Consider the following 25,000-nt stretch of genomic DNA (forward strand, 5'->3'; position numbering starts at 1 on the left):
AAAAGTCAAGTCCTTAATGGACATTGAAGAAAGTTCACAGAAGTTCTAGTTTGAAGAACAATCGCATGATGTACATATATATATATATATATATATATATATATATATATATATATATATATATATATATATATGTATGTATATATATAGGGGGACAATAAATCCATCTAATATTCATAGTTTCGACGTAACCCAACAGCTACCTGGTATTATTATTACTTGCTGATTAGTTTTATACACGAGTCATTTTCAGTTATAGTTTGAATGAGAGCGAGTTTTCCTAAATTTCTATTATGTCATCATTTAAATTTGTATTATTTCATCATTTAAATTTTTATCATTTTATTGCTATCATTATTACTATTTTTCAAAATATCATTATGCGTGTTTCTCAAATAATTACCCTTTTCTCTTTAAATATAAATTCATCATCATCATCATCATCATCATCATCATCATCATCATCATCATCTGTAAGCATCATGAATCATCATTTTGACGAGCATCATCGTCAACATCACTGTTCTCAAGTGTTATTAAGCTTCTCTCTCTCTTTTTTTTCTTTATTTGCGATGGTCATTTTAACTTTAATGGTCACTTATTATTATTCGTTGTTTTTATTTTTTTTTTTTTGTGATTAATATTTTCTTTTATATATTTATGTTCGACTTTCTTACTGTTTTTTTTTCTTCTTCAAAATTCTTCAAATAGTTTTTTTATTTTTTTATTGTTGTTGTTCGTTTTGCATCGATTTCCAGAAGTTTATACGTTGATAACCGTGACATGTTCCCTCTCATCGAATTTGGACAGGGAGAAAAAAAATGTTCAGTAATCACAAGTATAGCATCCTAGGTGTTGCATTCAATTTTTTGCCGTTTTTTTTTTTTTTAATTTGTGTCACAGCGATGATGAAGAAATACACTTATATGAAGTTTTCAAAGTAATTTCCTCTTATTAAAAAAAAAAAAGGGGATTCAACAGTCGCTTAAAAGCATCCAAATCGTCACAAATGCTGTATTGGAACACGTGCGCGTGTGTGTGTATGCGTACACACTTGTATATATACATGTGTGTATGCGTACGCACATGTATATGTGTGTATACATGAAGTGTTTCTGTTAACGCACACATTGATGGCATGTGTTAGCATTGCATGTAAATTCCTACATTTGTGTATTTGTTTATGCATCTATATCTGTATGTGTGTATGTCTGTTTGTGTGTGTGTATGTGTGCGTATGTGTGTGTGTGTTTGTGTGTGTATGTATGTGTGTGTACCACCGTCTGATTTGGTTACAAATGTTTTCGTGTGATTTTCATTCGGATGCGCACGTGTAGATGCACACCTGCGTACAGACGTACACTTGTACGCTTACACATATCTATTGTATATACATATTTGCGTGGCTAACAATACGAATTTGCGTCTGTAAATAAATAATATATAAATGCACGTATGCATATAAGTATGTAACTACGACTAAAAATTGGAAATGGCAAGACATGAAACACAACGGTTCGCCCAACATTTCAGAATGAAAGCTAAAATACGGTTTTTAGCTTTCACTCCTAGAAAAAGCCCACGCACCAGTAAGGCGAAACGTTGAGTATCAAGTCTTCCCACTGTCAATTCTAATCGTCGAATTTATTTTTATCCTTCATCAGTCATATCAAAAGATACATTTGTGTCTATGTGTAAATGCACACACACACACACACACACACACACACACACACACACACACACACACACACACACACACACACACAGAGGTATGTGTGTATATATACGTGTGTGTGTCCATGATTACAAATGTATAACTATATGTACGTATAAGGGTTTGTATTCATATCTGTATTAATAAATGTGTGTACAACGTATTCTTGCGTAAGCATATATAATAATGTCTGTATACACACGTGTATGCGTGTGCGTGTGTGTGTGTGTGTGTGTGAAATCATATATGTATACATGTACATAAGCATATAATAGTTTATTTTAAACTGTTTATTTTATCATATATGTGTAGTTACGTGTATCGAGTGTAAGTGCGTGTGTAATACTATATATGCGTATGTGATTGAGTGTGTGTTCATGTGTGTGTACATATGTAACTATTTACATATGGGTAATTATCCATATATACATATATATGATTAGGCATAGTTTATTTAGACGTAGGTTTTATATGTGTGTCCGTGTATGTATACATATGTAAACGTATAATATATAATATGTATGCGTGTGTGTGTGTGTGTTTGTGTGTGTACATTTGCATATCCTAACATATGCGTTTATATGTAAGCCAAAGCTGTGCGTGTATGTGTGTGGATATGTGCAATATTAGATGTGTATATCGATGTGAAGTTGAGTTCCTTTGCAAACACGTGTATCGTCTAGTGCTCGCAATGACCGCTGACATGCTTGTGTGTAAGTTTATCGTTATGTGTGTATGTGTGGAGATATATGTGATATCGCAGGTACGAATATGTGTGTTTCTGCTACCTGCATTTATATGCATACGTATATGTTAGCACACACACACACACACACACACACACACACACACACACACACACACACACACACACACACATGTATGTATGTATGTATATATATATATATATATATATATATATATATATATATATATATATAAGACAAAATCATATCCCAAACGTCCCAGCAGAGAAATAGTTAATTTCGTTTTTATTTACAAATTCTGTAGACATTTCTGCGAATAATAATAAATGGAATATTTGTTTTCTAATATTGTTTAGGGCGTGATTTTGTCGCATATATTTTGTAGCTTGTTCATTTTTCAACTCATACACATACTTCGGCCATATTTATTATATATATATACATATATATATATATATATATATATATATATATATATATATATATATATATATATAAGTAGATAGATACATAAAAAAAGTGTTTTTCCACCTGTCAGTTTTGTAATTCGCCAAATTTACTTTCTCTCACTGTATATGTATGTTTATATATATATATATATACATATATATATATATATATATATATATATATATATATATATATATATATGTATATATATATGTGTGTGTATGTACGTGTGTGTGTATAAACGCATATATATGTATAAGTATAAATATACATTTATGATATATATGTATATGTATACACACACACACACACACACACACACATATATATATATATATATATATATATATATATAACCGTTTAGGAACATATATATAAAAGTATATGTATACTTATATATATATATATATATATATATATATATATATATCAAAAAGCTTATGTGTGAGTGCGTATTTTTTTACATCTGTGTAAGGAGTACACATGTCGGTATTTATATGCGCTTCATCTTCATATATGTGTGTGTATTTATGCGTGAGTGCGTATGAGTGTATGTGTGTGCGTATGAGTGTATGTGCACGCTATTACAAATGAACGGAGCGATTGTATTTGTCTCATTTTTACTAATATTTCATTCTCATTTCTTTCTTTTTTTACTCACGTTTAATATTGTGTTCGTGTTTAGTTATTTAATGTAAAAAAACATTGTTTTGTTTTCTTTTATTTTACAAAGGTTTTCTGGTGGGTTTTCTAGAATTCAGAAATTTCGTTTTTTGTTTGTAGTTTTTTTTTTTTAGTTTAAAAAAAAAATTAACTTATTTGGAGAATCATCTTTCCGAGGCAGACCTTTATTCGAATGCGGAGTTGGTGTCACGTGACACACTGGCCTCAGCGAATCCTCCAATAGACATGGTTGCTGCACGAACGGCAGCATTCGACACGGAATTGTGGGTAACGGCACATCTTCAGATAGCTCACCAGTGAGCAGTAGCGAGACTTGTCCCGGCAAACTGAAACAAATTGAAGAAAAAAAATAAGATTAAAACCATATTTCATCATATTTCATATATATATATATATATATATATATATATATATATATATATATATATATATATATATATATATATATATAATATATAGATAAATATATATATATATTTACATATATGTAATAATATATATATGCATATATTAGTTTATGTGTCTGGATAAAATGTTATAAGGAGATATAATATTTTATGCAAAAGTGCTCAATACGTGAGTAGAGCTAGGTAGTAAGTTATGAAAAGATATATGGCAATTAATTTGCGATGGGGTTTCCGCGTTTTCTTTTTGACTTTTAGCCTGGCGATTTCCTACAGAGATGAAATGCAGAAGACTCTGTGTAGTTTAATAACCGCATATATTTTCATAACTAATCATATATATATATATATATATATATATATATATTTATATATATATATAGCTATATATATGTGTGTGTGTGTGTGATTATGTGTGTGTGTGTGTGTGTGTGTGTGTGTTTGAAGACAACTTTTAGTTTATCATCTCATAATAATTGATGTTCCAAACAAAAACTTACATTTCCAGAACATCTGTGTTGCAAACAGTGGTTATCCCGGCAGTTTAGTATAGATAACCCTAACCCATTTCATGCGAATCGGTATGTTAATATATAAACAATCCAGACAGAAATGGTAGAATCCGACACATACAGAGGGGGGGGGGAATAACCCCAAAAAACAAAAACAAAACAAAACAAAAACAGTTTAAAATAATAATGTCCACCAAAGCACATCTACTTACTGTTCGTGAACATTTTTCAAAATTGACAAACGTATTTTTTTCTAAATTTTTCATATCTTAAATTAAAAATCCTAATTAAATGAGTCTGTCTTTTATTAAAGGAAAACCTTCTGAATAATCAACGTTTGGTGTACAAATTCTCTGGAAACAAAGTTGAATCCGTTGGAATGTTTGGAGTTTCAATTACTATAAGATGATATAATACAAGCCTTGAAATAAATAAGTTCTAATTCAATATTATGTATGCATTATGTATTAATACAGTGTGACCCTAAAAAACAAAAACAAAAGGAGGCCATCAGAACAGGAAAAAAAAAAGGCCAAAGACCCTTGTGTTTTGATGTGATGTTTTGAATATAATAAACTACAGGGTGGTCAAAAAGTCAGGTAACATGTTAAAGGTAGAAAAAACAATATGATCCATTATAATCTCTATTCGTTTAATATTATTTGTTTAAATATTTGAGTGTAATATATAAACTACCCCTCCTGATTTCTGGCTTTGGGGCTATGTAAAGGATAGCGTTTATGGCAAGAAGCCTGATACAATAGCGTCTTTAAAGTTATTTATTGAAGAGGAGATTGCGCGGATATCAGCTGACATGATTACACGTGTTACACAATCAGTGGTTAATCGCTTCCAGCGATTGATAGAGAGAAATGGACGACAATTAACAAAATAAACATATTTCATGTTTGTTTCATTTTATATTTCAATGTATGGTACTTAAATATACGTGTATTGCTAATATCGTTTTTCTTTAAAATGTTACCTGACTTTTTGACCACCCTGTAGTTATGACCAAAGTTTCATTTCATTCGGATAAAACACTAAAAAACGGGGGCCTAATTAGAGTTAGGGCCCGTTTTTTTTGGTCACCCTGTATATATAGATTTATTATGTATGTATTATGTATTAATATAAAATTATAAGGAGTACATTTAATTTTCATGGATTTATATTTTTAGTATCATTTTCATAGTTAATCAAATCCTACTTTAGCTTTGAACCACTCTTTAGTATAAAAAGAACGATAAGTAGAAAATAAATCTAATATAGCACAAATCACTAATGAAAAATGCGATTTTCCAAATGTATTTCCTGGGTTACTGTAAACTTACCTTGTGTTCATTTGAACCGTTAAAACGCGGAGAGTACAAACATTTCTTTTAAACAAAAACAGTATTTCTCACCGGTGAAATAAATAATAGTTAATGAGGAGTAATAAAACAGAAGACTTAGAAGTTTACATGGCTTGATTAATAAAAGCAACGCTAACATGTAATTATACTGATACTTTTCGTAAATAGAAAAATAAAATGAAGCACATACGTTTCTGTGGACCTTATTTTCTATACGCGTATTTTTACACATTTAATATATATGTGTGTAAATATATATAAGTATGAATATATATTTAATATATAATACACACACACACACACACACATATATATATAATATATTGTGTGTAGCTTAATTGCGATATATATTTTCGTAACTTACTATCTAGTTCTACCTATGTATTGAGCACTGTTGAAGCAAATACTGATAAATTTACGCATAAAATTATATCTTCGTATATTAATTTATGCAATAAAATGGAGTAATCACACACACACACACACACACACACACACACATATATATATATATATATATGTATGGTTTTAAACATGGAGGTGGAAAGACCTAGAAGCTCGACGTTTTCAAGAGTAAAATGATGAATTGACTTTTTGTATTCTTGTCAATTGACCAGTTTTACTCTTGAAAACGCTCACATAAGACGGGAGAAACGTCTAGCTTTTACATCTTTACACCTCCATTTTTCGGACCATATCATTGGATTATTATCTCCTTTTTACACACACACACACGCGCGCACACACACACACACACACACACACACACACACACACACACACACACACACACACACACACACGCGCGCGCGCGCGTGTGTGTGTGGGAAAAAAAGGCAGAAAAACCTGTAGCCTTTTAAACAAATGTTTAACGTTTCGTCTCCATTTTCGGAAGACTTCCTTATGAAATGAGAGAGCTAATTGAGGAAATAAAATATATCAAGCTGGGATATTTTATCATTTCTTAAGGCAGCCCCTCCTAAATGGAGACGAAACGTTGAAAATCTCTTAAAAGGGCCACAGGTTTTCTTCCTTTATTCAATTACGTCAGAATATGGTACCTCCTTTTATTTTCATATATATATATATATATATATATATATATATATATATATAAATGTATAAATATATATATATATATATACATATATATATATATATATATATATAAATGTATAAATATATATTTATATATATATATATACTTATGTAGATAAGAAAAGCAATACCATTTTCACATACACTGGTAACACAGAAAGATAACACAGAAAGCACAAGGACACATAAACTCCAATGACAATTGTAAGGTTGTTAGTAAATACTAACAATAATTGAGTTTCCGTATCAATTTACGCTCCCTTAAATGTTAGGACTCCTCCTATATGTGTATTAGTTTATATATCTTATTGTGTCGATGATTGGAATGCAGTTCAGATTACGTGGCATCAGATCACTGAGGAGTACAGGCGACATGCGAGAAAACTTGTCGAAAAACATGGCGCCGAAACGGTGCATGTTATGGCCCGATGACTCGAAATTATCTTGAGGCCGAAGGAAAATATATGATTAGTCGAAACAAACACTTGGACACGTTAACTTAAGAAAACACTTTGAGTGTTAAGCACTTTGACAAATAAAATCGCCAACAAAAATTAAAAAAATCTTTTTTTTTATATCCGAAAATAAGGAACGGAGCATTTTTCGGTGGTTGAATGTGTGTTTACACATTGAGAATTTGTTAACTCCTTACGCGTGCCTCAATATATATATATACATATATATATATATATATATATATATATATATATATATATATATTGAGGACGCTTTAACAAAGGATTAATAACATAGATACTAGAATCTAACTTTATGAAATATATATATATATATATATATATATATATAAATTTAATATATATATATAAATATAAATATATACATGCATATGTAAATAGACATAAATATACATACACACGTACACACACGCATAAACACACACACAAACAAACACACACACACACACATATATATACATATATATATATATGTATATAATAGAAAGTTAAATACCAGTAAATATGTCTTTATTCATTTTTTTAATAACCAGATCCTTTCCGACCGTTCCGTTGACAACCATATTTTGTTGTCTATATATATATATATATATATATATATATATATATATATATATATATATATATATATATATATATATATATATATATATATTAAAAAAATGAATAAAGACATATTTACTGGTATTTAACTTTCTATTATATATATATATATATATATATATGTATATATATGTGTGTGTGTGTGTGTGTTTGTGTGTGTGTTTATGCGTGTGTATGTATATTTATGTCTATTTACATATGCATGTATATATATATATATATTAATATATATATATTAAATTTATATATATATATATATATATATATATATATATATATATATATATATTTCATAAAGTTAGATTCTAGTATCTATGTTATTAATCCTTTGTTAAAGCGTCCAGATCTTTACGGGCCGTTTCGTGGTAAAATGGACCATCATATTTTCTTGTTTAAAAATAAAATATGTATAATTAATTTTTCACTATTTATTTTAAATATATATATATATATATATATATATATATATATATATATATATATAGTTGCTTTCTTCAGTCTTTACAGACTATGAGTACTCACTGTATGGGTGCCTGCGCAAGGAATCTTTGTGGCCAGATTTGCGCAATCATCAACCACACCTCTCCTGAGTCGAAATTGTTAAATACCAGTGGCAAGAGGAGAAACAATGCCGAGATAAGCGGAGAGCACATACAGCACATATAATTTCCAAATGGTCACCCATCCTGTACTATCCATGCCTAATGTTGCTTAACTTCGGTGATCCGACGAGGTGTGTCAACGTTATTATCCCATATACACGTACGTATGCATACATATATACATAAACATATGTATATACATATACCTGCATGTATATATATATATATTTATATAGAAATATGTATATATGTGTATATATATACGCTATAGCTATATATACTGCAATTAATACACGGAATTCAAGAATTGTTATCTTGTTATATTACATAAATTAGATACCGCTAAATAACTAAACAGGTAATAATGAACTGACGAACGTAGAGACGCACATATATAACACAAAACATATCACGTAAATGCAAATCGTCAAAATCATAGTCATAAGAATATAACAAACGTGCACGTTTCACATTGAAAACAGTAATAAAAATAAACAAGTGCGTCATATTCAAAAAAAATGCCAGCGAGTGGCTGTGCGCAATCTGTGGATAGCTTTGATAATTGCATTGATTCGATTCAATTTGAACGCGTGACAAGACAAGTAAATAATTCCATGGATAAACAGTAAACACACAAAAAAATAAATAAATAAAAAGAAAATGTTTGAATAATAAATTTCGGTTTCAACGGTTGCATGAATGCAAATGTTTGTCCAATTAACAGCGCATTTGTAGTGTCTTTGCGCATTCGTTGAGTGCATTCGGATCGTCCATTGCTTCGTTGCGGCGATGGCAGCGACAGCGAACGTCGGTAGCGCGAATTAGAGGGGGCAGATTACGTCCCGTTTGCAGGAACAAATGCACGCTGTCACACACACACACACACACACACACACACACACACACACACACACACACACACACACACACACACACACACACACACTAAATGGAAGATAAATGAATAAATGAATGTAATTAATATGAGTTCTTATAATTATTTAAAAAAAAAAAGCTAGACAAAAAATACCATAATTTACGATCGTTTCATATCTAAATAATATATCATATATACAAAATGAACACGATATCGGCCCTGAAACGATAGTAACAATCTCATGTTATTTTTTGTCTTGATGTCCTGGAACATCTAAATGGACTAGACCAATTTATTAAATTAAATTCATTAAAAAATTAAATTTGACTGCCTTTGTCAGCCTTTCTTTAGCCTCTGTTTATATTTGTCCGACCAGAAATGTGTTCTCTTTCATCATTTCTGGGGGAGACAGGTATAAACTGCGGCTGAAGAAAGTCCGATAAAGATGACCCGATATTGGTCCCCTTGGTTTGGATTTGAAACCGATAGTACTGATGTTCTGATATCTTGTTACATGTGTATAAATATATATTACGCTCTAACATTTGAAATTTTCTTAATAGTGCAAAACTCTCTCCCTCTCTCTCCCTCTCTCTCTCTCTCTCTATATATATATATATATATATATATATATATATATATATATATATATTGGTTTTAAAATATAATTATCCACTGAGACGTGTTTCCTCGTCTACGATTCACCAGAGTGGCTCAATATCGCTAGATTCAGCCACAATGATGAGTCGTAGACGACGAAACACGTATCAGTGGATAATTATATTTTAGAAACAATATATATGCCGTTCCCTATTCGGGGGGGGGGGTGGATACCAAATTAGTAAAAGATAAAATTATTCTCAACTCGTATTTAGGTAAAAATGTACTTGCGTATAAATTATTGAGTTTCATTCAAAACGTATCGCAAAACAAAAAGAAATAAATAACCCCCCTTCCCTCCTCCTCTTTCTCGCTCTCCCCCTCTCTCTGTCTTTCTCTCTCTCTCTCTCTCTCTCTCTCTCTCTCTCTCTATATATATATATATATATATATATATATATATATATATGGCATACGCCGTTTTATATGACAGATTATGTGTGCGTGCATATTTCGTTTTATGCGTCTAAATAAATATTTTTGCGTGTGCCTGTGCTTGTGCGTATTCGCTCGCACGTGTATCTGTGTGTATGTAAAAAACATTATATTCCAACGGAAAACTACTTTACAAGAGCATAAACATATCCGACAAAATGCAACACTGACAGACCACCCACGGACATTATTTATTACTCGCCTACGGTATTGCGACAAACTTCCGAAGTATTGTCGCCGTCTGCGAAAGGCCATTTTAAAAAATATCACATCGTCTGCATTGCGGACAGCAAACTGGGCGTGTTAGGGCTTGGGATGTACGCGCAGGCGCAACAGGGTCGGATGTGCTTAAAAAAAAAAAAAAAAAAAGAACGAACTGTCGAAATATATTGGCACTGACTCTGGATATAGATGTTACGTCAGCCAGAGAAAAAAGTAGTTGTTCCCGCGAACTTTTACTTAAGAGTTACCCACCAATGGTCCTCCATATAGACTGGAGAATCTAGGATACGTTTATAGCGAAATATCTATTGAAATATATATTTATGCATATATATATATATATATATATATATATATATATATATATATATATATATATATATATATATAATCATATATATATATATCTTTCTATCTATCTATCTATCTATCTATCTATCTATCTATCTCTCTCTCTCTCTCTATATATATATAAGTATGTACATATACAGATAAATGCATATAATAAATGGTGAATGCTCTGAAGAACTGCAAGCACTTGTGCCCCCACGACGTGAACACCCTCGACAGACCCGACAAGCTGCAAAATCCCACCCCCACACTGTAGAGATCCCTAGATGTAAAAGATCTTTCTACTCCAGTAGTTTCTTCCCCAGAACAGCTAGACTTTGGAATTCCATTCCAGGTCACTGCTTCCCCAACTGTACTGACATGCATAAGTTCAAGTGCAACGTGAACCAACATCTCGTTGCCCTAATCCCTACATAGTACCCCAGTAGATGTTTTACTTGTATGTATATAGTATATACACATATACATATTATATATGTACATATACAAATATATGCATATATCTATCTATATATACATATATATATATATATATATATATATATATATATATAAACAAATATATATGTATACATATGTATATATACTAACAACAAACACTCCATGCCATATATATGTATACATATGTATATATACTAACAACAAAAACTCACCCATCACACACACTATACATATAAAAAAACACATATCTATGTATGCACATACAGGGTGATCCATAAGTAACTCCCTGTTCTAAAATAACTATAATTTATTAAAATGCTGTAATATGTTTCTCAATTTTTGTTGCTTAATGTGTTGTAATTAAATCTATGCTTTTGTTTTCTTTTCAATCTTGAAGGGAGAATACGTGAAGTTATTAGTTCCCTCCTGCATGCTGGTGGCGAATAATGGTGCCCATATCGAATTTTAAATAAAAGTTCACTTAATATACTTTCTTCTTATATTCATTAATTGGAGAAATTAAACTTATAAAATATATTATAGTTATTTTAGAATAGGGAATTACTTTCGGATCACTCTCTCTCTCTCTCTCTCTCTCTCTCTATATATATATATATATATATATACATATATATATATATATATATATATATTACACAGGCACACACAACACGCACACATATATATACACACATATATATACACCATATATACACACATACACACACATATATACACACACATATATATATATACCTATACACACACATACACACACACACATATATATGTAAATCTATCTATATATATGTGTGTGTGTGTGTAAATTTATATATATATGTAAATCTATATATATATATATATATATACATAAATCTCTATATATACACACACACACATATATATACATATATATATGTATATATATATACATATATATATGTATATACATATATATATGTATGTGTGTGTGTGTGTGTGTGTGTGTGTAAATCTATCTATGCGTAGTAAATTATTACAAACACTCTAAAACGCTTACACTTGTTTAGATCGTGATAAAGGTTATAAAGACGAAGAAGAATGTGCCGTCGTATAAAACAGTAAATGTTAACGCCGGTTCATAACAATGATATTAGTTGTGCCTTCGGTGATTCTGTAATTTTAGATGCTTATTTCATAGAATCAGTGCAAAATTATGATCTTGTTATTCACATTCGCAACCTGAGTGAGATTGATGGTGAATATGGTGGATTGCAAAGTCATTAGAAATCCAACATTAGATTCAAGTATCAAATATGGCCGCCAAAAAAACAAAAAAACAAACAAACAAACACACACTAATAAGCTACAGTTTTTCCAAAATAATGATCTACTGGATTTGTCTGCCTGTGATCAAATAAGAACGGCTGGTCTAATATTGGGTATTTATTTTCTTTCCCCACCGCAAAAAATGCAACACAAGGGTCGGAAAGTGGAATTAAAAATTCAGCACCCCCGAGGAGGAGCACGCTGACTCTGTAAACAGTGCTGAGGCATTCCCCGGTAGGGCATCTCAGTCGATTAACAATAAACTAACCACTTCTCAAAGGGAGAAGGCAAAGCCTGGGAGGATTGACCATCTACAATTGTGCAGGACTAACATCATACCGCAATCAACAAAGAAATGATCATTGCAAGAATGGTCTAGACTCAGTTAAATTTAATTCTCTCATTCTGATATGATCGGAATTATATGATAATTTTGGAATAGGAGAAAACTCTTTTCATCCTAGAGAGAGATTACACCCTATCTGTAAGCCTGCTTGCGCGAGGTCTACAGAGAAGCCACGGTTGCTCAATCTTAACCTGTACTTCTTTCTGAAGTAGCATTATTTGAGTTCAGCGACAAGAACACGCCCAAAGCAACTGCTAACAATGCTGAGGTAATCAGAAAAAGACTAGCATTATTTTGGATTATTTTTTTAAAATGAAAATAGCTTCAGACAAGGCATGACGCCACTTTATGTAAAGAGCTAAAAAAAATAGCGATTAGGTGTAAAATAATAATAAAAAAAATAGCTCAGGAAAAGTGTGATACAGATAGTTTCCGACCCCCAATAAAAAAGGAAATTATTCCCCCATTTGTCAGAAACATCGCTCATGGAATTTGACGACTAAAAGACAAAATAAGGAAAGCGAAAGTCAAGTTTTCCTTCTCCTAAACTAGTTGTTCAACAAAGATTTAAGATTCGTATCTATCTTACTACGTTATCGAGACCTGGGCCGGGGCTCCGAGTAATTACTGCACGACTTTATTTTCACTTTATCTGTTATATTATATCCTACCAACATAATGCAAGTCTTGACCTTCGGGTCAAGAAGTTTCAATACGTGTTCCCTCCTTAAGCATGGCACGGGCGGTGCTGGGTCCTTCGGAACCCATCCCGCTTAGGTTCTAGCTAAGTCATTTTAAGAAGACTCTTGACTGGTGGTACAAATGAGATCCTGTTCCTGACTTTATTTTTTGGTACTAGAGAACCTCTGAGTCTGCCCATCCCCTTTGTGCCACATCCTTGTTTTTTCCACATCCCCGGTCACTCCCCTACTCAGAGGTCACCTTCCAACCCCCCTCCACCTGTTGCTTTGCTTTCTCCCACTTCCATTAAGGTATTTTCCCCAATCCCCATTAGGGATCGCCCTACTTGTTTTCGGTTCCCCGGAAAACAGTGGGGGTCTAGTCACCGAGATTAATACAGGGGGGGGGGTCACTAACAACCCAGTAGGATTCATTTTTTGTTTTTGATATGAACACTTTTGATTAGTTTTCCCCTCTCCACGAACAATCTTTCTCTTAATTCAAAAACTTTTTATTTTCTAATGAAATTGAATTTTATTTTTTCACACATGCACACACACACACACAAAATTAAAAAAAAAAATGCATACACAAACACACAGACAACTGTTTATAAATTGTAAATATGTTTTTGACTCTTAAACGCTGGGGATCTATTAGTTAGATTAAGATCCATAGAGTGAATGAGGTATTTTGGTAAATGTTGCTAGCCAAGAGTAAGACTCCAAAGTCTACATTTATTACTTTTAACCACTTTAGTCACAAAGACCCTGAACCCTTCCCCTCCCCAATTTCTTATAGGGCCTTGTGCCTAATTTTGTTGTTTAAATATCTTTTGTTTTTTTACTTAATTGTATTTTCAAAATTTTTAAAAGCAATAAAATATATAAACAAAATCAAAGTGTAGTATCTGCTCTTTAGATGCTACACTTTAATTTCTTGTTCTCTTTCAGTGGAGAAGAAACCCTTCACGACCGAGACAATTTTTATTTATGTTCCTTTTCTCCACATTAAAAAACGACCCTGGTGTCTAACTCTGTCCCGTGGGGAGGCATTGTAAATAGGAACATAATGCAAGTGATGAGCATATTATAAGGAATTAACCGTTTCGTCGAATAAGCTAGATAACCGATGCACGTAATTATAGCGAGTCATGTATTTTGGAGAACAGGACAAACTCTTCCTACCAGGCAAGTGGTTGCCTTAAATGTACACAAAGCGATACATGTCAGTTACCTACATAGTCGTTAGGTGCTATTGTGTTGTTTCCCTTGCCAATGTTAGTTGTTCTATCAAGGCTTGGTAGTCTAGTTTACTCTCTTATTCAATCACTGTATGCATACGTTTACTAAGAGGTTTTAGTCATAGTAACTTTGATGGAACTTCGATCGTCTGTCATATCAGTCACTTCTATTTCCTATGTGATAAAGTGTACGTTAAATGAAACTTATTTATATACCAGCAGGACCCGTGGAAATTCCCCGAAATGAAAACTATATAGAATCAACAAATATGTTTTGATAAAGCTGATATTTTTTTCTGGATAGCGCAAAAAAGTTTTTTTTTTCTTTTTTTTTTTTCGGTTAGAAAAACCAATAACACGCAGCAAATATGAGTTTATTAATACTCCAATCAAAATAGTGTCCATTATTTTAAATATAGAACTGACCAAAATGACATAAATTAATACGCACTAATGAATACTCAGAAAGTAATAATGTGCTACATAGTTCAGTACAGATACTAAACTCACATTGTAAAACACAATCTTTAATTAAGTCCTCCAGTCTAACATCTCTTGGCAGAGCATGTTCTTTTTTGCCCTGTTTCTTTTGAATGTTCTCTTTCTTCATGTAACGTTTCGCTGACTTCTTTCTTCGACAAAGAACCGTTGTACGTAGAAATTATTACGCGTTTCTTTATACGCCATTACACAAATGACCCTATATTATTATAATGATATTGTCCAAGATTGACGTTTTTAATGCCAGATTTCACGAATTTAGCCTTTTTTAAAAAATTGCATTTTTCTTTAGTAACGTACTAACTAATGGATGAAGAATCAGAATATTACATACTGAGATTATTTAAACGCCGTATTAGATAAAAGGAAGAATATCTTCATAGATGAATTGGTCATTTTCCGTGAGTTTTGTTTTAAAACAGAATATTATTTCAGAATATAATTTTATTTCAGAATATAATTTAGAAATTCGATTAATTATCTGTGATATTTAGATTCGTCTATCTTGAAAATAAAATAAAAATTCTATTAATGATGAACGGTAATTTCATATGCAACTAGAACAGTTTATTTTCACATATAATCGGGTACGTGAATCGATAAAAATCGGACCCTTTGGAGGTATAAGAATCGGAAAAATTTGTGCCTATTTTTCGATGGCCAAAGCGATTTTAAAAAAAATTATCTTTTTTATTTGATTTTGTCCAAAACAAAATTTTCCACTGCTGATAGTAATGATAAAGTAATAAATATTTATCGATTTTAAACTAATAGTAAAGTTAAAATCGATAGATAATTCCCCCACACGCGTGATTTTACGTTTAACATGTGGTCTTACGGTAATCTGAAACAAATAAAACTTTATAGTTAAATATTTAGAGATTTATAAAGAATCGGAATCGGAAGCGATAATTGTATCGGAATCGGGAATTTAGTACGAAAAATACTGAAATCGTTTCATCACTAATATATCTATATCCATATGCATATGGGTGTGTTTGTGTGCATCGTGTGTGTGTGTGTGTGTGTGATACTACGATTAAGGTATTGAAACGAATAACACCCATTCTTTTATACAAACTATGTATATATAATCGTGAAACAGATTCTAATGAACGCCTCAGATCTCCAGTGATGCTCTGTACTCATTGCCGATTTCATGTATCACATCATATCGGCCCAGACAGTAACACCGGTCTGACCTTGGATGCGCTAGATAGTTTCGTTGTGTGCCGACATTACAAAAAAATTATGTCCTGAAAATCCACAGCCTTTTTTTGGAATGACACAGCAGCAGGCATCATGTCTTAAAAAAATGAGTAAAAGTTATGAAGGACACGGAAAACTCTTTTACTTTTGAGTTTATCATTTATCATCGTTTTCTTACTAATTTCTTTTCTATAGCTCTGATATTCTAGCCAAATCCATCTCAACGCAACTAATACTTAATTTCTCTAAAAGCACGGATCCTTGCTGCTCGTACTATCCCTATTTTTGTTGGCGGTTTGCATAATGACGAACCTGCAAAACTCCTGCAACCAACCTTTATAGGATCAAAGTAGACCTCTTATCTATTCCCACGACATTGCTCGACTGGTTCCTAGCATTCATTTTTTTGCGGACTGTTATCCTCATCTTCGTATACGGCACAATCACGTTGACACACCGGTTCCCACTAGATCACCAAAGTTAAGCAACAATGAGCCTGGCCAATACCAGATAGGTGACCATTTGGGAAGCGTAGGCGGTGTATGTACCGCGCCGAGTCATAAGAAATTTCCAGTTTGGTATCTGGAGGCGCATTAATTCACTGGGAGAGATGCATTCCTAGTCTTAGTTAAAACTCGACCTAGGCAATGCCGGGGAAACCCACGATTCTACCACTTTTTTAACACTCCCCCCCCCGGAGTCCTTAATACACTGCAACACATCCGGGCAACGCCGAGTATCCCCGCTAGTCTATAATATAAAGGGGAAAATGCGTGTGTGTGTGTGTGTGTGTGTGTGTTTGTATGTCTCGCAAAAAGTTCAGACGGACACATCGGAACATGACGAAACCGGCATAATCTTAAACCTCGATCTTTCGGACGACAAATATCGAAAAATTGGCCAAAAACATTAATTTCCTCATCCTTAACTGGCCAGTTTTCTACAAATAGGAGTCGCTGTTTTCTCCGATATTTTTGCAAGTCATCGTCTTCTTTCGATTTGCTAGTCTTAATTTCAACGTCCGCAACTTCCGGTTTTGCCATTTTTAACCTTTTTCTCCTTCGTGTTACCTTCCTACTAGAACTTTTTTTTTACACCTCTCTCCACCCAAACTGTCCCCCTCCCGCTACCACCACTTTTTAAAAATTTTCCCCTCGGGGTTCCTTACTACACCACCTACCATACACCCGAGCAACCGCGGGTATCTCAGCTAGTACAAAATACAAAAAGAAAATAATATGCAGTTCCTAGCATTTTACTATTTTTATTTCGTTCGTTAATGTAATGAATTTCTCCCATAACCCCAACATTTCCCAGATTACGCATTGCGTTGTTCCTTCTGTTTTCAATATCAAATCAAGTGTTAGGGTGGTTTGCGCTATGTCTCTAGGGAATATCAGTTCGGTTTTCAGGTCTATCATCAACTTCCAGTCATCGTCGAATGACAGTTAACTCGCCTTTCCCCGCCTCTTTGACTCCAAACTTAATGGATTCCGTTGCTAGGAACCATGTACTATGTGTGGAAGAGAAAACGTTTGAAAACACGTGATTCTGATATTTTGAAAACTGAGATTATTTGTTTTAATGTACGTCATCGGCCACTCATTATCTGGTTCGTACATATATTTCAAAATGTTAAAAAATATCTTAGTATCTTATATCATTATTGCAACTGGATATCTGATACTGGAATTGTATCACTTTGTGCGCGAGAAAAGATTTTGACAGGTATTTAGTTCTTTTAAACCAACGCATTTCAGGTGCAAACATAATTACCTAGTTACTTGTCCTGTCGAAATTAGTATACATTCCAAGAATCAGAGCAATATGGTTCAGTAGAAAAATAATTACAATAATTATAAGAAAAAATGCGATTTATCGAAGTATCAAGTTTATCGTCTTTTAAGGTTGAACAGTTATGAGACCAATTCAGTATGGCAAACAAGGAAGATAACTTTTGGCTTAAATTGACTTAATTGTGGGTTGCATATTTAAAAAAAATGCACCTAGTACATGTCCTACTGAATCATTTTTCATAATTATTGGAATTTATACTAATTTCGTCATAACATGTAAGTACGTAATAATATTTTCACCTGAAATGCGTTGGTTTAAAAATCACTAATCTGTACAAGTACCTCTTGACGTAATCTTGACATTTTCTAAAATTGCAATCACTTTTTAAATTAAAGAATGTAGAAAGTGGACTTTATGTTCACTTATGGCAGCCTCGTAACTCCCTTCCTCTATTTTGTCCTTTAGTCCTCAAATGTCATGAGCGATGTCTCTGACAAAGAGGAAAGAATAGCTGTTTTCCGGATCATAATCTGTCCATCTCACACTTAACGGTGACGATGTTTTTGACATTGAAATACGATAGTATTTTTAAGCTCCTTACATCGAGTGGTTTCGTGTATTGTCTTCGGAAAAAATGCAAATTGTAGAGTTTCACAGTTTCTTATTTCTTTAATATCCTCACTGATACACGCCTCAAAGTAAGTCTGACACAAGGCTGTATGACTGTGGGTTCCTAGCTGTGAGGACGATACAAAAGTATAATGCAAAGGGAGTAATTTTTTTACCTCTTTGGGCAAAGTTGCCTCCCCTTGTCCGAGTCATAGATTTTAAATTCTCGCGACTTCTCGCGAGATCAACGACCGGAAGTAGAGAGTGAGGTGAAAACAGAGTGACTTTCAAAATAGAGAAATGAGCATCATTCCTGTTCGTTCCTGTTATCATACTTGGACTTGTAATCTTTCATGTATTATGTTTGAATTGTCGTTACGTGTGTGTGTGTGTGTGTGTGTGTGTGTGTGTCTTTATAATAAACCCGTATCGCCATTTAACAGCGAGTGATTGTCTTATTTGCTCATAATTATCCCATGAGCTATTTCCTTTCACCATGTGCTGTATACATACCCACGTGAAGATATTTTATGTTATATTAATCCTAACGCATCCCACTATACAACACTAGGAGATCATATTACAACATATTTTTCCATTCATTGTAAATCGCCATGAATAACCGTAGATTGAGTTTTTAAACAAAATTCAAGCTAAAAAGCATAATATATTTATCGTTGGCAGATATTGATAAAGAAATTATTAACAAATAAATGTCAGTAATTGTTAGTGAAGTTTTACACAAACACAGGTTGAGTTCAATAAAGATGGTCTTTCTTTTTTTTTTCTATCCTTTTTCGGCATTAAAATTTGTGTTACATTATGTTTGCATCCTAAAGAGGAAAAAATTATTTACAATTTCGATGTGAGCATGGGTCCCGCGACTGCGTAAGATATTATGTGCATAGTTTTCATCATCAGAGAAAGTTTTAAAACTTCTTGAGAACATGGAGTTTTATTTTCTTACAAATTTGCAATCCGGCCATCATCGTGTATCTTTACTTGCAGCTTGATTTTGAGAGTACACAGCTTACAGTTTAGTTGGACTAATATCCGCATCATTTTACATTGCTTTCGCTCGCGTTATGAATTGATTCTTTTGTTAATTAGCAATCGCGTCGCAAAATGCTTGAGAGGACAACATTCGCAAACACACAGATTTACAATGAAGACAAAAACGATTTCAAATTATATATATATATATATATATATATATATATATATATATATATATATATATATATAGACAAATTTGTAGTATTCCGAATTATACTGGGTTAATATAATTCAGTAATTGTTCATATACCAATAAATGTAAGCCAAAAAGGAAAGATGACTTAACCTGTAAGCTACAAAATTATCATATTTTATAATTCAGCATTTTCTTTTTTCGTCTAAAAAAATCTCGTCAGGCGACAAGAGTCCACCGGTCTTATTTGAAGCAAGTAAAGAATTTTCTTTCTTCTTTTTTCTTTCTTCTTTTTTCTTTACTCTTTTGTTTTCTTTTTAACAAAACCCAAGACTTCAAGAAAGTGTATGTTTTCTTAGTTACCATTGTTTCAAGACCATTTCGCCAAATTCAAACAATATGTCGTTTGAAAATTTTCACAAGAACAGCCTTTCTTCAGACTTATTGAATAAAAAACACTTTAACAATAAAACATTATGGAAAAGACGCGACAGAGGTAAAGTGTCGCTTGTTTTCTTTTCCTCGTAAAGAAAATGTTTTTTTTCCTTAATGTTTCATTGTTAAAGTGTTTTTCATTTAATAAGTCTGAAGAAAGGCTGTTCTTGTTAAAATTTTCAAACGACATATTGTTTGAATTTGTCAAAATGGTCTTGAAACAATTGTAACTAACAATGAAATACACTTTTTGTTGCTATCAAACCATTTCCTGAAGTCTTGGTTTTTGTTAAAAAAGTATATATATCAATATATGTATATATATATATATATATATATATATATATATATATATATATAGTAGCGGGCGCATTTATATATACCTATGACATATATGTCTTGTATATATCATTAATATTTTCATATGTATGCATGTACGAGCGCGGGCGCATTTCTTTATATATATATCTATATCTATATCTATATATATATATATATATATATATATATATATATATATATATATATATATATATTATTTTTGTTTTCAAAGCTTCTTTAGATTACATATATATATATTGGGTTATATATATGTATGGCTAGGTTTCCCTCCTCTTATCTATTTGCCTTTCTGGTACCTAAGGTACTTAAGCTTTTATGCATTTTTATTCTCATAGCATTCATATGCTAGTTAACATGTCGCAGAATGGTTCGTGTAATCCTAAACTTACTTATTAATAGTTTTTCTTTCTACTTTATAAATTTTATATTATTTTCTTTTCATATATTAGTAAAAAGAGTAACCGTATTATTTTACATTTTTTCTGTTTTGAAATCTCCGAAACAGCTTCATGTTAAGCAGCTGCTGATCCCCGTTTTCCATTTACAGAATTTTAGTTAAGGTTTTTCTCTTTTCATCCTTATGTAGTTAAATACTGTTTTAAAATTGAAGACTTTTGCGAAATCGACTTATGCAAGTGCTAAGTCTATTTCTACTTAACAACGTTAGTTAATTCTTTTTTTTTCTTTCTTTTATCCTTATATAAATGAATTATCTTTTGTCATTAAAAACTTTTTAGAAGTCGGATTCTGTAGGTACTAAGTCTAATATTTTTTTTTCATCCGGGAATTTAAACTGCATTCTTTATTTCTATTTTTGCATTTTTTATTCAAAGTTTTTTTAGACAATATATATATATATATATATATATATATATATATATATATATATATATATATATATATAGCCAGTAGAGATTAGTTTCCTAGAAGTACATCCAATGAAACAACATGTGTCTACCAAAATAGTGCACAATGAGTGAACAGAGCAGGTATATTACTTTTATTTATACAAACATTAATGGCTACATATGTGCATACATGTTTCTGTAATCACCCACGTTGGGGGATTACGTCTTCAGGCCAAGAATTACCGTCGAATATACAGTGTATCACAAAAGTGTACTCACTTTTGTTGCCAGGGATTTAGCTTTTATTAGTTATATTTTGAGTTATTATGAGGGAAAATAAATTAACTCTGTTATATATGTCAAGACAGACTGCTGTTAATTGCGTCAAAAAATCATTTTTTTTTCAGTGAAGAGATACACTTAAATATTTGAAGAAATGTGAGGGGTGTACTCACTTTTGTGATACAATATATATACATATATATATATATATATATATATATATATATATATATATATATATATATACAAAGCCGGCGCTACCTACCTCATGAACCCCAGGTTGCTGGAGATAGAGAGAGAGAGAGAGAGAGAGAGAGAGAGAGAGAGAGAGAGAGAGAGAGAGAGAGAGAGAGAGAGAGAGGAGATTACTATAGCAGAGCACCTGGCGATCTCCTTTTTAAAAATTTGTCATACTTACTTTAAATGTTGCCGAAAACAATCATATAAAAGTCAATTTTAAGAAATCAAATAACATTAGCGAGCAATGTGCACGTGCTGTAGACTTTAGTTCTTAAAATAGCTTCGATGTTATATTTGTTTTTTGTTTTTTTTATAAACATATATTTTTATTGCATGAACTGCGAGAGATTTAATTCCTTAACTCGTATTGATAAAAAAAAATTAGCACATTGTTCTGTTAAAGGTTGTCAACAAATTATCGTAAATTATAGAGTTGGCAACATACATTGCTTCAGAATAAACAAATAACATCTAAATAAATCACGATACATCCAGACAGTTCAGCGGGATGGACGCGCGGATAAAGGGTTTAGGCTCATTACCGAAGGGTCCCGATTTCGAATCCCGCTAGATTCAGCCACCCTGATGAGTCGTAGACGACGAAACACGTATCTGGATAATTATATATACAGGGTGACCAAAAAAAAAAAAATAAATAAATAAAAAAACGGGCCCCAACTCTAATTAGGCCCCGTTTCTTGGTGCTTTGTCCGAATAAAATACAACTTTGGTCATAACTAGTTTTTTATATTCCAAAAATCACATCAAAACAATAGGGTCTTTGGCCTGTTTTTCTCCGTTCTACAACATATGTTCTAGATAGCCTCCACTTAGCTTTTGTTATATATATATATATATATATATATATATATATATATATATATATATAGGCGAGATAGCCCCCATTTAGCTTTTGTTATATATATATATATATATATATATATATATATATATATATATATATATAGGCGAGAAATACGCAGGCGCACGATATTTTGTCTTACAGCTTTATCAATACGGAGGTGCTTAAAGCTTTCTTGAAAGTCGCGTTCAACAATATCTGGTTTAATAGTTTTATAAATACGCAAATTCAAACATTTAAACAAATAATGGAATCACTTTACAAACTCTGAAACTTAAATGCATTTTATTTTTTACATAATTGCTGACGGAATCTAAAGTTAGATTAGGCTGCCAATAATTCCGTCTCGTTAACCCTTATCCTCGACTGGCTCTTGGCCTTTATACGGCGCAACTCAATAAGACAGCAGAAATCGGTGAAACAAATAAGAAAAAAAAAACAAGATTCTTTTATGAGATAGTGATTGGTGAAATAGTATGCATTTACTTATTAATGTGGGATTATTTTATGCATGGATATTAATATATGAATATTAAGTCATAGAAACGAGTTAATATAGCAAGTTGCTTTGATTCGAATATTTGTGCAGACATGCGTTTACGTTTGTGGTGTCGACATCTACATGCTGGAAATATGCCAAGAATGAATAATAATTAAAAAAAAAAAAACGTGTGTTAGTTTTAGATTTCAGACGATGGTTATGATAGAGTTGCTGTGGCCATATTAGTTTAGAAAGAGAAGAAAACAAGAGAAAGGATTTTATGCAAATTGTCACGGGTAGAATGCGTGCAAGTCAGTATAGACTCCAGCATTTTGATGGCAATTAGACGCGGGGTGCACCCAAGTGCATCTTCAAGCACACACATGTGTGCATATATAAATAATAATGAATCTTTGAAGCTACAACACTATATATATATATATGTATATATATATATATATATGTGTGTGTGTGTGTGTGTGTGTGTGTGTGTGTGTGTGCGCGTGTTTGTATGAACGATGACATGCCGTGTTATACTGCTATATGGCGTTTCTAAGACATTTGGCTTCCTACACTATTTTAGTTAGTTTCTTTAATTCATCGCGTTTTTAATTTGTAATTATAACTCAGCATTTCAAGTCTTTTTGGTACATAAAAAAAAAAACAATGCCGACCGTCTGTAAACACACATATACAAATATTTCTCTCTCTCTCTATCTATCTCTCTCTCTCTCTCTCTCTCTCTCTCTATCTATCTATCTATCTATATCTCTCTCTATCTATCTATCTGTTTCTCTTCTTGTCTCTCGCTCTCTCCCTCTCTCTCTCTATATATATATATATATAGAGAGAGAGAGAGAGAGAGAGAGAGAAAGAGAGGGAGAGAGAGAGACATACAGAGACAGAGACAGAGACAGAGACCTGATCAACGAGAATTACACTCTTGACATCGGACTAACGTTTTTCACTGTTTGTGATATATGAAAATTGTGTTTAAATATGTTTTTTTTCTCCATAGAATTGTCTGAGGAGT

At 32.1% G+C, this 25,000-nt stretch overlaps 1 protein-coding gene across 6 annotated transcripts in view; it reads right to left on the bottom strand.

Moving 5' to 3' along the window:
• Positions 1-3,514: 3,514 nt before the first annotated feature.
• The window catches only part of LOC145249500 (protein madd-4-like), a 942,311-nt gene continuing 920,825 nt past the window's right edge, over positions 3,515-25,000 (bottom strand). For all 6 annotated transcript variants that reach the window (XM_080111113.1, XM_080111108.1, XM_080111112.1 and 3 more), the window contains one exon: positions 3,515-3,884. In XM_080111113.1, the coding sequence (XP_079967239.1) occupies positions 3,763-3,884 (122 nt within the window). In that variant the 3' untranslated portion in view covers positions 3,515-3,762. The remainder of the gene's footprint in view (positions 3,885-25,000) is intronic.

Source organism: Euprymna scolopes, chromosome 28 (assembly GCF_053919585.1).
Source record: "Euprymna scolopes isolate OS-2025 chromosome 28, ASM5391958v1, whole genome shotgun sequence".
NCBI lineage: Eukaryota > Metazoa > Mollusca > Cephalopoda > Sepiida > Sepiolidae > Euprymna > Euprymna scolopes.